The sequence below is a fragment of the Pteropus vampyrus genome, unplaced genomic scaffold (assembly GCF_000151845.1).
Source record: "Pteropus vampyrus isolate Shadow unplaced genomic scaffold, Pvam_2.0 Scaffold1000003706, whole genome shotgun sequence".
Lineage (NCBI taxonomy): Eukaryota > Metazoa > Chordata > Mammalia > Chiroptera > Pteropodidae > Pteropus > Pteropus vampyrus.
Window position 1 is genome coordinate 1 of NW_011918108.1, and position 14102 is coordinate 14102.

The 14102-nt window shown below is 39.5% G+C and overlaps 1 protein-coding gene across 1 annotated transcript in view; it reads left to right on the forward strand.

The window, feature by feature from the left end:
* Window positions 1-4397: 4397 nt before the first annotated feature.
* The window catches only part of LOC105311391 (complement factor H-like), a gene marked incomplete at its 3' end in the record, with an annotated part of 48264 nt that continues 38559 nt past the window's right edge, over window positions 4398-14102 (forward strand). Inside the window, exons 1-3 of the mRNA XM_023527074.1 lie at window positions 4398-4600; window positions 6447-6629; window positions 8190-8366. Coding sequence (XP_023382842.1) covers window positions 4402-4600; window positions 6447-6629; window positions 8190-8366 — 559 coding nt within the window. The remainder of the gene's footprint in view (window positions 4601-6446; window positions 6630-8189; window positions 8367-14102) is intronic.

A 14102-nucleotide genomic window follows, 5' to 3' on the forward strand; every position in this document is an offset into this window, starting at 1 on the left:
TAGCGTTCATTCGTCTGTGTTGTATAGAGAGGGAAGGTTATTTTGCATGTTTATCCACACCTTGCTGTTTTCATTTTAGGACGTGTCTCACTGAGACCATTCTGGTATTTTACTAATACGGTAATGAACGACATGGTGAATATGCTTATGTGAACATATTGTCAGCATAAAATTCTAGAAGTGAAATGAATGGACATCAGGCAGTTTCACAGCTATTTCTACTTCTCTTTCCTAGGGGCCTGTAGGTAATTCTGTACTATTCTAAAGGACCTGCTTTTCCTTGGTCTTGCCAACTGCGGGAGTTGTCAACCTTTTAGATCTGTTTCCTGTTTGGTAAATAATAAATGTTACCTCTGTGTAATTTCAATGTATATCTTTTATGATAAATGTGCTGATTTGCATTTAAGATACCTAAGGACCGTTTGTTTTGGATTTCTTTTCTCTTAATATTCTGATTGAAATAGTAGCCTCACTTCTCTTGTTACTGTCTTTGTTTAGGAATAATAAGATTATCACTTTGCAATTCACATTTCTGTGATATGAATTAAACCTGCTTTCCGAGATGTTATTTGGCTTTCGAGTTCGCGTTAATTTTTCTAGGCAGGAAATTTAATTGTGCGCTCTTAAAACTATTACTCATTGCCATTCACTCAGATTCTGAGTTGTAGTTTTAAATGTTCTGTTCTTAACAAATGAACTCACAGCTTTTTAAATTATTATCAGTAAATGCGTTGGGGTGACATTGGTTAATAACATGACCTAGGTTTCAAGCGTACAATTCAACAATACGTCACCTGTGTATTGCATTGCGTGATCATCACCCGAAGTCTCCCCTTCCGTCACCATTTATTTGACCCCCTCGACCCTTCTCTGCCTTCTCCCCAAACCCTCTTTCCCTCTGCTAACCGTTAAACTGTTGTCTGTCTATGAGTTTTTGTTTGTTTGGTTCGTTCGTTTGTTGTTTTCAGTTTTATATGCCATATATGGGTGAATTCATATGGTTGTCAACTGTTTCTGACTTATTTCACTCAGCAAGACAATCTCAAGATCCATCCATGTCGTCGCAAACGGCAGTATTTCATCTTGTGGCTATTATTCCATTGTACATATGTGCCACATCTATGGAACACACTATAGAGATTCCTCAAAAAATGAAGGATAGAAGGACTATATGACCCAGCAATTCTTCTTCTGGGTATGTACCCCCAACATTTCAAAACGTTTCCCCATCAGTTTTGTACAGAATGCACGGAGTTTCTTTTCCGGCTTGGAGAGCTCTGAAACGCAAGAGGGCATGGGAGTATGGACATCTTCTCTCTTTCTGAATGAGTCTCCAGTTGAGTAGCAGTATTTATGAAATACGTCGTCTTTTTCCTAGTCCTTTGAAATGTGATGTTATTCGTAGAACCATTGCTTTGTGCACGTGACTACAGATTTCCATACTTTCTCGTCTTATCCGCTTTGTACCTGTCCACTCTTATGCCAGCACCAACTGTGCCATTCATCGTAAAGGCTTCTTAGCTATAACATGCAGCGGGCCTAGCCGTCATTAAGCGTTTCTTTGTTTTTTGAAGAAGCTTTTGTGGCGATTGTTCTCTATGTCTAGGAACTTTAGAAAGAACTCGTCTACCTCCGCAGTCCGAGCTGTAGGCATGTGCATTGCTCACTCTGAAAGGCACCGGTGGTCTGTATTTCAGACTATTCTAGAAACAGGAAACTAATCGGCCTTTCTGGCAAAAGTTACGTCAGACTTGCTGAAAGACGAAGGGTCGAAAACTCCACAGGTCGTGGGGGACACACGAGGCATCCTCGGCAGCTACCCGGGCCTGCACTGCGTCTCCCGGGTGCTACCTGACGAACAAGGAAAGAAAGCCCTGCCTCAGAGTCAGGGAGCCATCTTGGACTCTTTCCTGCAAGTGAGTCACGTGCAGCCCTTAAAGGTTTACTGTCCTGTGGAGAAATAGCTTTTGGCGTGGCACTGGGCCCGAGCCTAGACTCAAGCCAGGGTTTCCTTTTGTTTACCCAGATCCAAGTGTTCCCTCACCATTTTCTGGGAAGCACTCTCTCCCCTCTGAGTCCCATCGGCGCGTGAGGCAGGGGATCTGCGTGTGCGTGTGTGTTTCTGGACTCCCTCCTCCCCAGGGATCTGTGTTTCTTTGTGACGGTCCCACGTTGTCATGAATGGAGTATCTTCGTCACAAATCTAGATCTCTGGGATTACAGATCGTCCCAATTGTTCCTTTCGAAGACCGCCCTGGCCATTTCTACAGGACTTTGTGAAGCACGTAGTCAATTACTTTGGTCGAGTAAAAGAATTTTTGGCGGTTACGTTCAAAGCATAGATTAATTGAGGAGACGTGACATGTATATGATGGTATGATGGTAAGTCTTCCAAACCACAAACATCATGGACTTCTTTTATTTGTCTTGTAAGAATTTTCTCAGTAACGTCTTGCAGATAGCTTATAAATATTTATAGGTATCTTACAAATATTTCGTCCAATGTATTCCTTAATAATTTAATTTTTAAAATATTTTTAAAAGCTTGTGTTCTTTTTATATGTTCCTTATCCAATGTCTGTTCTAGTATAAAAAAAAGTCTTTTTCTATTAGTTCTAGTTGCTCTACCACGCAGTGTCCTTAATAATGTTCTAAATCGCACATTCACATTTTACTCTTTCTTTACAACTTTTGTGCCTTTTCCCCCGTGCCTTGGTGAACTCCTTATCACCTGGATTGATTTTCTTTATTATTATGAAACACTTCATTCATTTCCGGTAACTCTCTTGAATTTCACTTTAACAATATTACAATAACTTTTCACACGGTTAGTTCATAGAAGGTTTATATTTTTCAATGCTTTTGCTTTGGCGTGTCATGATTTTATATTATATCGCTCTATTTGCAAATAGCATATCATCGGGCTTTTTACTTTATCTGATTCTACTTTATCTTCTTCTTCAGTTGCCTAATTAATTTTAGCTGGATATTGATGTTTAATATTGACTGATGGATTTATACCGTTTCCGGTCCCGTCTGTTTGTCTCACCTCTTCTTCAGTAATCTTTAGACTTTATTCCCGCATCCTTTTCCATTTGTCTCATGCTTTTGACATTTATTTTATATAATTCCCTGGTGATTATTCAATGTTTTTAGTCGTTGGATCCAGGGCTTGTAATTTATACCTTTGGCAATCACAGTAGTTGAACATTAATAGGAATTGAGGGATTTTGCAAAAGTCTTTGGACTTTGATATTTATTAAGTGACTTCACTGAACTAGCTTCATGGTAGTGCACTTAAATTCAGAGTCGCACCTGGTAACTGCTCATGAAGCTGACCGGAAGCCCCAAAGAGCACGCCTGGAACACTCGTGTTGCTGGACGCCTGGGCACACGGAACATGCTGTTAGTCCTCAACGTCCTCCTCACCTGGTGGCTTTCCTGGGCTCACGGACAAGGTACGTTGAAACAGATTTCCTTCTTAAACGTAACTTTATCCTCTTTCGTTTGTGTTTATATTTTGAATTTAAAAACTGGTAGAAATATTCTGTATTATTAGATAACAGAAAAGAATACGTTTATGAAAAAATTATTACATATTTATTTGAGAAAACGAAATAAATAGTTTTCTCTGTTTTCTCAGTTCCACGGTGGGAAAAGCCATTTCGTATTCAGCAGGAGGCCATGGGAACATACTCTTAAAACCTTAACTAGAAAATAAGTCACAGGGAACCTGGATTATAAGTCCACAATGTTTGGGTGACTCTATTTGTAATGCCAAGAAACTTTGAAGAATGATGGATCCCTTTGTATTCTTACAGATGGTGATGATTTTATAGGTTCTTATGACAAACACCATAAAATTATACATTTTAAATATATTCAGTTTACTATATTTGCGTTATGACTTTTAGAAAGCTATTGAGGTCATTAACATCACCATCAACTTAATATTTAACATAATTAGCTATGTATCACAGACGTATCTCCTTTAACATAAAGATAAAATGTATTCTTAATTTCCAGTATAATCCCCATACATTCTAATGTGCTTTCTGAGCCAAGGCCAATGTTGAAAATTTTTAAAATTTTCAAGTCACTTCTATTATTAAGTTTACAAATTCTTCACTATGATTTTTTTGTTTGTCATTTCATTTGATAATGCGAAGGAGAGCTAAGAATCCTGTGCCAGAATACCTATATCATTCACACATATTTAAATTATAAATACTACAGACAAGTGATATTGAATATTGACTTTTCTTTCTTAAAGAACACTGGGTAGTAGCTTTAGTTTTTCGTAAGCGCTGTATGATTTCTGGATGCTTATGAATTCCAATTTAAATACTGTAAAGATAATTTTTAATTTGCTATTTTGACCAGATGTATGAATTTTTTTTAATGATCATTTTATGTTTCTTAGGACAATGTATTTTCAATTATTTGGAAAATGGATATTCTCCATCCCGTCAAACAAAACACATACAGGGTGACTCGATAAAAGTCGACTGCTACCCAGGCTTCACTCTTCAAAATAAGCAGAGCTCACTGACCTGCACGGAGAGCGGCTGGGACCCACCTCCCAAGTGCATCGCTGTTAGTAAGTAAACTGGTCTGACGTCCCAGTCTGTCTGTGATTTTCTAATACTCACCTATAAACTCACCTCTTACTGTGGCAAGATGTGGACATCGACTTTTATTCTGCCGATGGACCTATTTGGTTTCACTTTTCCCTAGCGTGTATGAGTACACACACATACTGGTGCAATTTTTTTCGATATGTATTTTGAAAAAACAAATGAGCCTATTGATAGACATTAGTGAAGAAAAACCAGTAAAAGAACGTCAAAGTGGATGCCCATAATCATAAAGTGGTATCCTCAGCCTGATGGCACAACAGGGATGTCTGTTGTCTTCTGCGTAAAGAACACCGGTTTTGTCCATCGCCCACGGGTGTGAGCATCTTGCGGGAGCCCAGGAAGCCAGCGGAGGGGGCTCCGCGCTTCAGCGCAGCAACCAGATCCAATGGGATGCGACAGGATGCGATGATGAGGCCGAGAGGAACAGGTTCACGCACCTGAGTGACCCCTGCCCTAAAGTGCACCTTGGATCTTGGGCTTGGCGACTTCAAGGACTTCTTTTGTTTGGGAAGGCTAAGGTCGTCACGGGTCAACCAGGTCCATTCGAGGCTTGTCTTTAAACGTCACTAAGGCTGGTTTGGGGAGCCCTTAGTCTAGGAGCAGCGTGAGGCCTCGTCTGGTCTCTGTGCTGAATGACTTGTGTTTGAAGAGGTCTTCCCATCCTGACTGATCGAATTTATGTGTGTTCTGGACATCTGGGACGTTCCCGTTCCCTGGTACTTCTCGCCCTGGCAGTTGTCCCTTACCCGTTCTCGTGTTTTGACCGACCCCAGTATGTGATATACTCGACCCAAGAATCCAGGGGTTGCCGTGCAGACCGTAGACTCTTCCATTCGATAGTTTCTTCTTCTCTGGTTCTCTGAGTTCAACTTCTAGTGATGAGAACCTTGCCCGTTGGTTCTTTTGCTCAATACGACTGACGTTTTCTGCTTGGGTTTTCTCTTCCTGTGTTGTAGTCTGGGAGAGTCTCCCCCAAGTACAGCTACTTTCAGAATAGAGCTCACATCATTTGCCACTGTCTCTCTGGAATCCAGCTGGGCACCGACTGTTACCCGGTGTCCCCCGATGGAAGCCCCCTGAGGCTGATTCCATGTTTTAGCTCAGTTTCCTCATTGCTTATGGCCGGAAGTATCTTGATTATTCTTCTCTGATATTTATCAATTTTATTCAATTTCTTCAGTGAATCATCTTTAACTAGACACATTTTCTCCATTGTTAGTTTCTATATAATTTCTTCTCTTATTTTTTGAAATTTGTTTTTTTCTGGCTTTTTTGGAGTATCATTGACAAATAGGAACTGCACGTGTTTAAGGGGTACAGCTTGCCATTTTGACGTCTGTTTACGTCATGAAATAATCAAGCTAACTACCACATCTGTCGCCTCACACGGTGACCAGTCATTTTGGCCTGTGGTGAGAACATGTAAGATCAACCCTTAGCAGTAGTTAAAATAAGTCACAGGGAAAGGCCCACTGCTAGCTGGGTTCCGGCAAGCTATAGGGTCCAGACCCACGAAACACAGAGGTTTCCACACACTTCTTAGAAGAGACTCTGAGTATTTTAAATCTTGCTTTGTACCTCCCCTTCCGCAAAAAAAAAAAAAAAAAAGTTTAAAAGTATCTTCACTTAGTATCTTTGGAAACTCATTGCTTATTTTCTCTGATACAAGACCTTAGATAATTAGGGTTTTTTAAGTTTTCATTTACAAATGACTCATTTTTTTTACACTGTTAATATCATTTGTGTCCTTACGAAAATGTTTACTGACAACATGTTTATCTTTTCCTTGTGCTCGCTCCCTTCTAGAGACATGTTCAAAATTGGATCTAGACATTCAGAATGGATTTGTTTCTGAATCAGAGTCTACATATCCTGTAGATAAAGAAGCACACTATAAATGCAAAGGTGGATATGTAACAGAAGATGGTCAGACAACAGGATCGATTAGGTGTCTGCAAAGTGGGTGGTCAGCTCAACCCAGATGCATTAGTAAGTCATTCGTGACGTTGGCGTTCGTGACGCTGGTGACCATGGTACAGAAGCTTACTGTAGCAAATTCTTTTGGGGGAGAGGTGGGCTCAGGTGGTTCCATTGGAAGAATAAGTAGAAGCGTCTTGAGAAAAAATATATATTTATTTACTTTTTAAGATGAGAACGTCAGTCTATCTTTCTCTCCGGTTCTCTCCACTGTGGAACATGCCATGATTTAGAAACTCGTTAGGGAGCCATTTGTATATTCTGGTGTAAACTCACTTCCTTTTACCTGAAACTCCTTTCCTGTGGTACCTGTTTTTAGGTGGTCAAACTGTTACGTCAGAGAGTTTCTTCCGAGACATAAAGTTATATTTTTAAGTAAAGATACAGGTTCATAGTGCATAATATTGGGATAACTTAACCTGTGTAATTCGTGTTTGATACTGTAGGGTACGTCCTCTTCTGAAAAGTCACTTCCTTTAGAAAGCCTGACCAGTTGTGGCACCAGATTCCGCTGTGCTGACCGATGACCCTTGTCCCAACTCCCTCGATGTTTATGAAGATCTTCTAAGATAATTCGCTCAGTGTATCTTATTTATCCCAAAGCCACGCAGTGAGATTTTTGATTCACTTTAAGTGAAGTGGATATTTAAATTATCTACTTATATCGTTTTCATTTCATTTTTTTTCAATTTTTATACTTACGATGAGCACTAGCCAAAGAAAAAAATGCTAACGGTTCCCCTTCATAAAACTCATTTTATATTAAATCGTGATCATTTATTCATTATAACATGATCATTTATTCATTATAGAGAAAAGGTCTCTATTGTTCTTATTTTTACTAGGATAGTTTTGCTTTATTTTTTAAAGCTTTATTCTAGCCAGCTACATACCACATTATAAAATTGAGATAAATTATTGAAACTTTTATTACCATCACATAAGTTTAGTGTTAGTATGAATTGAGACTATCGTTTAGCACTTTATTTTCTTATACTTATTATAAATGTCGAAATACCTCTATATTCAATCTCAATAAGTATAAAAGAATACACAGCCATTATGAAAATATTTGGAAAAGTTAGCATGTAAATTTTAAAATTTAGTTCAGAAGTAGAATTTTAAGAATGTTTAAAAATTCACTCTCGTTGTTGAAAATCAATCTTTTTGTGCAACTGATCCACTTTTCTCTGGCACATATGTCACAAGCGCTAATAAGTTTGGTATCTGAATTCATGAAATGCTTCTCTGTTTTACTAAACAAAATTATGACATCTATAATGGCCTATTTAATTGCTAGCATGGAACGAATACATAAGTATAATTGCATTGAGAAAAATGTTCTTAAAATATGTTTTTAGAGTTAAGTGATAAGAATGGAGCTTTATACAAACATACTTTTCCATTTTGAGTAACTATTTTAAGACAAAGATTCATTACTGGTAGTCTTAGATATTTTTTATATCATGTAATTTCTTAGTACATACTAATTGATAGAGATTTTTCCTTACTCGATTAGATTGTACTTTCGATAATGTTAGAAATGAAATCCTCAATTCTATTATGCATTAGAGTCTTGTGACATGCCAATATTTGAGAATGCCAGAGCCACAGGTGATGCCACGTGGTTTAAGGTCAATGACAACTTGGTCTATGAATGCCACGATGGATATAAAAATGGAGATGGACACACCAGAGGTAGCATACAATGTGGTAACAATGGTTGGTCTGACACAGCCACATGTCGCGGTAAGTACTTTTCCTCAGGTATTCTTTTTCTTTCGGGATTACCAAAATTCCCCAAATCTATTTGAAGCGTTTTATTTTCTTAAACAAATTTGAGTTCCGTAGAGTCACTGTAAAGGAACAATGATTGAAACCATCTAATGCGAACAGGGAGGAGAGGCTGTTTTGAAGCTCAAAGAGGATCATCTGTTTATCCCAGTACATTGAGGCTGAGTTTTCTACGGTCCACACACATCATAGATTTGTGAGAAAAGCATCCTTTTTTAGTTATTCTAAATGCGGGCTATTATATTATGTAAAGCTGGGCACTCATTACCAAAATCCTATTTTTTTTTTTTTACAATGTCCTTAGCTACTTTGTTCCCGAGTTTCTGCAGAAATGAACACTCACCTCCCACTTTGAGTGTTCATTTCCACGGGTCCTGAGAAGCTGTTTAGTTTTCGACTTGGACGAGTTTTCTGGACCATTACATGAGTATCTTTGATGTCTGCCAATCAGCTGTCTATTTTCCGGGATTCGAAATAGAATATCGGTCTGTGGAAATCTAGTGGATATAGTGTGTTCCCAGTCAAGGGAACAAACAGTATGCGTGCAAAGCTTTGAAAACCAAACAATACTGGCAAATATCAGGGCGAGCTGAGTCTACTCAAGTGGTGGGAAAACTTGAGGTGGAGGTTGGGGTAGGGCGATGGTGAGGAGACGCAGAGCAGGGGCCAGATTTGGGATCTGTTTTGGTGGTAGAAATCACAGGTAATGTTACTAAATGTTGGGTGTGAGCCAGTAATAATCAAGGGACTCACCTGTTAGATTTTGTAAGGTGGAGCGGACAGGAGGAATGAGACCATGCGGATCAGTTCAGCTTTTGACTTGGGCACGTGATGGTTGCACTGCCCATGGACCATCGACACTGGAGGGCCAACTACAGAGGCGAATCTATAGGTCTAGGCAGGAGATAGACAGGCGAAGTTCTCACCACACAAAGGATGGCCTCACACTGGGAAAGCATACGGAATGAGAAGAAGAGCTCAGGACTGAGCCCCAGAGCGTTCCAACATGTAGATGTCAGACAGGAGATGAACAGGAGGCAAGCAGAAAACAAGGGGAGGACTCAGAGAATCGGAAGGAAAAAGTCAGAATCAGTGTTGTCGTAGATGTGGAGAGAAAAGACTGATTAACGGAAAGGAAGTATAAGAGCTGGGTTAGCAGGGAGTCCCGTGGGGTGAGCCCGGACGGGCTCTGGTTCTACTCCATGACTGGCTAAGCATGCATCGTAGGGCCACAGCCAAGCCCATCCGAAGCTTTGCTCACTCTTTCTCCTGTGTAAAATGTTTCACAATTTACAAATGTTCCGATATTTCAAATGAATGTTTGGTTATTCGACTAAATTCTCCATATAAAGTTCTTGCCACAGTACCTGTATCATCTCAAGGATACTGTAATCTAATCACATGATGATGATGATGATGATAGTTACAGTAGTGAATGCTTCTAATTCAGTTGCTATGTCAGTTAGAAGACTGCAAAAATATGGCAGTTTGGGCTACAGAGAAGCCGACAGTAGCTGTTCAGAAACAGTTTGGGATGGAGCAGTCAGAGCAGAACGTACACAGAACGTGCTAAAGACAGATGATTAGAAATCTAAAGCAGCGTATGGGCATAACCCTTTCAGGGAGCTGGCCGTGTCAGGAGCCACGATGTTCAGAGTATTGCTAGAGGAATCTATGCACTGAAGGGAATCGTTTTTTGTTTGTTTTAAAAAAAAAAAAAAAAAAGATGGGAGACTTGATTGCCTGGAGAATGCCGAAGGAGACATGGGGAGCAGGGAAGCAGGCTGAGCACCTGAGGCGGGTCTCCTGGGAAGGCGGGCGGGAGAGGGAAGCAGAGCCGCCGTGGGAGAGCCACGCTTTGCGCCAACTTCCGGGGCTACTTCCGGCCTCCGGACACGAGAACGGAAGGCAAAAGGACGTGTGACATGACGGTGTGGAGAATCGGGACTGACCGCTTCCATTTTCCTTTGGAATCTGAGACAAACTCATGGGAGAGTGAGCGGTGTAAGGGAGAAGGGGGAGGAGAAACACGAGCTTGGTAGAAAAGGTTTGACACAGAGACTTCAGAGAGACCCACACAGACCCGCACAGACCCGCACAGACCCGCACAGACCCACACACACACACACACACACACACGCACACGCACACGCACAGACACGCGCACACACACACACACACACACAGACCCGCACAGACACGCACAGACCCACACAGACCCTCACAGACCCACACAGACCTGCACAGACCCGCACAGACCCACACACACACACACACACTCACGCACAGACTTACACACACGCACAGACCCACACACACACTCACACACACACACAGACACACACACACATGCACACACACACACACAGACCCACACAGACCCGCACAGACCCACACAGGCCCGCACAGACCCGCACAGACCCGCACAGACACATACACACGCGCGTACACACACACACACACGTACAGACACACACACACGCACAGACACACACACACACGCACACGCACAGGGCGTTTATTATCGAGATGAGGTAGACACGCTGAGCAGTGACGAGGGCCCAGTTAAATGTGCTTCATTCTTACTGTCAACAAACACCTTTTGTGGGCTAGAAATAGGCTAAGGGAAAACAGGAAAAAATACAGAATTCTGCCTTACAAGAACTTTCATTCCAGTATGAAGACAAAATAATTAAACCAAACAATGAACCCGATGATAAAAATATTTAATATATTTTTAGATAATTGTGTTCAAGGAAAGAAAAGAATCAGAGACTTAACAAATAGGAGGAGATTGAGGGTTCTGTTTCTTATAGGAAGGCATCTCTGCATAGAAAGTTCGAAAACCATTCTGTATAGAGAGAGGAGCGTGCGTAAGAGCGACATAGCAAAGAACTTGACCTATTTAAAAATATTTTGAGACCGTAAAGCTTGGAGTCTGAATTGGTGATGGAAGAGAGACAGATGACGTTCGAAGTGTCAGCAACAGTTGGATCATAAAGGGTTTGGATTTTATTCTAAGTGAAAATGAGTTTAAGATGACACTGAGTTTTCAGGGGCGAGGAATTAATTAGAGCTAGATCCGGTTTGTACGAAGCCTGAAGCTTCTACCATTTTGAGCAGCCTCCTTTAAAAAAGAATGCAAAATAATGTATGATTCTCATGGCCTTTCCGATGTCACTATACATGACAGGAAAACGTGAAAGAGAGGGAGTTGGAGTGACACAGACAGACAGTAGAAACCGACGTGGCCAATGTGGCTGGCTTTCTGTTGAAAATTTCATAAAACGGATGACTCTGTGAACACATTGGTAGGGATGTGCCAGCACGAATAAGGTTTCCAAGAACTGAACAAATAAGAGTTTAGTGTTCGTTTCAAAGAACTCTCCTTAACCATGTAGGAGAAAATTGCACCTGATTGGCTGATATTTGAGTTTTTGTGAAATATCCCGGAAGTTCTCTTTTCTGGGGAGAGATTGCCAAGGAATTTCTATCATAAACCACTTCAGCCGAACAATTTTGCAGCAACTTTAAATAAATGCACACTTCAGTGTAAAACGTCCATGCTAACATTTCCGAGAATCAGTGCGGGGGTTCAGGATTGTGACTTTTGGATAAAGATAAATCTCTCTAATTCAGGCTATGCTCATCCAGACTCTTCTTTAAATCACATTTCTTAGTTATTATTTTTATGTAAATGTAACAGCCGGATAAAGCTAAAAGCCAAGATCCTTTTGTCGGTGGGGTTGGGGATAAGGAGTAGTTAAGGTGGCATTTTTCACAATATGATGAGACAAAGAATTCATATCAAATGAGCACATAATATCTAAACAGACACATACAAATGAGAGAATTGCTTTGTGGAATATTGGAATCGAATCTGAGGAGAGGAATTCCAGTGGCGTTCATTAGAGTGTGATCTCAACTAGCGACAAAGCTCAACATCGGAAGAAACAGAAAAGCAACGTTATCGAGTGATTTTTTGCGTGGCTTTACTTTAAAATAATAGTTAACTTATGTCCACTTCTGTGATTATGTGTTAATACTTCACTTTTAGATAGTATGAATTTTCTTTATGGTATAATTCTAATTGTTAATTTCCAGGTGTTAATTTTACATGGTAATTACCAAGATAGGAAGATTCCAAATCAGAAAAATGCATCTTTTGTTATAATCGAGCGATGTCATAAATTTCACAGTTTTTTATCAATCTTAAGGGGTAATTTTTCACATTTCTAATTTGAATCGGAATAATCGACCATTTAATAACAGCCAATAAAAATTATAGATATAATAAGAAGAGAGTGTTGTATATTATATAAATATTCAGGACACCTAGAATATGCCTACCTACGTGGTCTTGGACATATTTCTTTATCTTGTTTCATGTTTCAGTTTGATTTATTCACATAAAATATCAATTCAGTGACTTAATGTTTATCAACTGAAATATATTAGAAATGCCTCTCTTGTATGTTCTGGTTCCTCAATTATATCAAAGAAAAATACCAGTTTTTATTTATGCAATGTAAAAATTGCATCATTAGTGTTTTTATAATATGAGAGAATAGTTTTATATTTTGATAATACAAAAAAATGCAACATTAAATTTTATAAATGTCAGTAATGAAATCAGAATCAGATACACTATCATAAGCAACTTGACTTTATAGATAAATTTTCGGGACACATATATAGCTATTCGATGAGTCCCATGTGAATTTAAAGGATGTATAAAACCTAATAGATAATGTTTTTCAAAGAAGAAGATTTATCTGATGCCTCACTGGATATGCAACACCTAGCACCTCACTCTTACATGACACATAGAAAATTCACTTTGGCAATGATAAATGATATATTCTCATTAAATTATTTGACCTGTTCTATAGAAAAAGAATGCGGAGTTCCCAATATAGAACAAGATGTAATTGCTGAGCCCAAGAAAATCAAATATAAGGTTGGAGACGTGTTGAAATTCTCCTGCAGAAACAGACTTAAAATTGTTGGAAGTGACTCAGTTCAGTGCTACCACTTTGGGTGGTCCCCTAGTCCTCCTAAATGTAAAGGTGAGTACCCGAGAGTCGCTGAAACAAGAATTCGAATTTAAGTTATCACACTGGTTTCCTCTGTTCCTTGGCTTCTTGTGTGTCTGGTGCATTAAACCAGATATACCTGAGGACATGCATTTGGTACTAGACACCTCAGATTTCCTTACACAAGAAATTTATCTTCAATGGCTTTTTGAAATATGTATTGGAAGGAACCATTGATACATATGTTGTGTCTATCGATGGACAGATGGCTTTGGTCATCCTTTTTTGCCTACCATTCTACCATTAAGATTGGAAATGTTGATCAGCATGGGCCTCACCTCACTGAGAGTGTCTAAACAATATTCATGCAACTTATGGTCAGTTCAACCACATGAATGACAATCGAAGTTAAAACATATCTATCAAATGCTCGCCTCCAATGATGGTATATTTTCAAAAGGTTTTGATAAAATGTTTCTGTGGAATATAAATATCACTGTAAGTTGCACAACATATTCATTAATTGGTTTGCATGTATTTTTAGAATACCTATGATATTGAACATGTTTTCTGGGCTTAAATATACTTCCCAATAAATGAGTTCATATAAGTTATAAAACTGGGAGATAGAAATCAAGGATAAACACCATTCTTC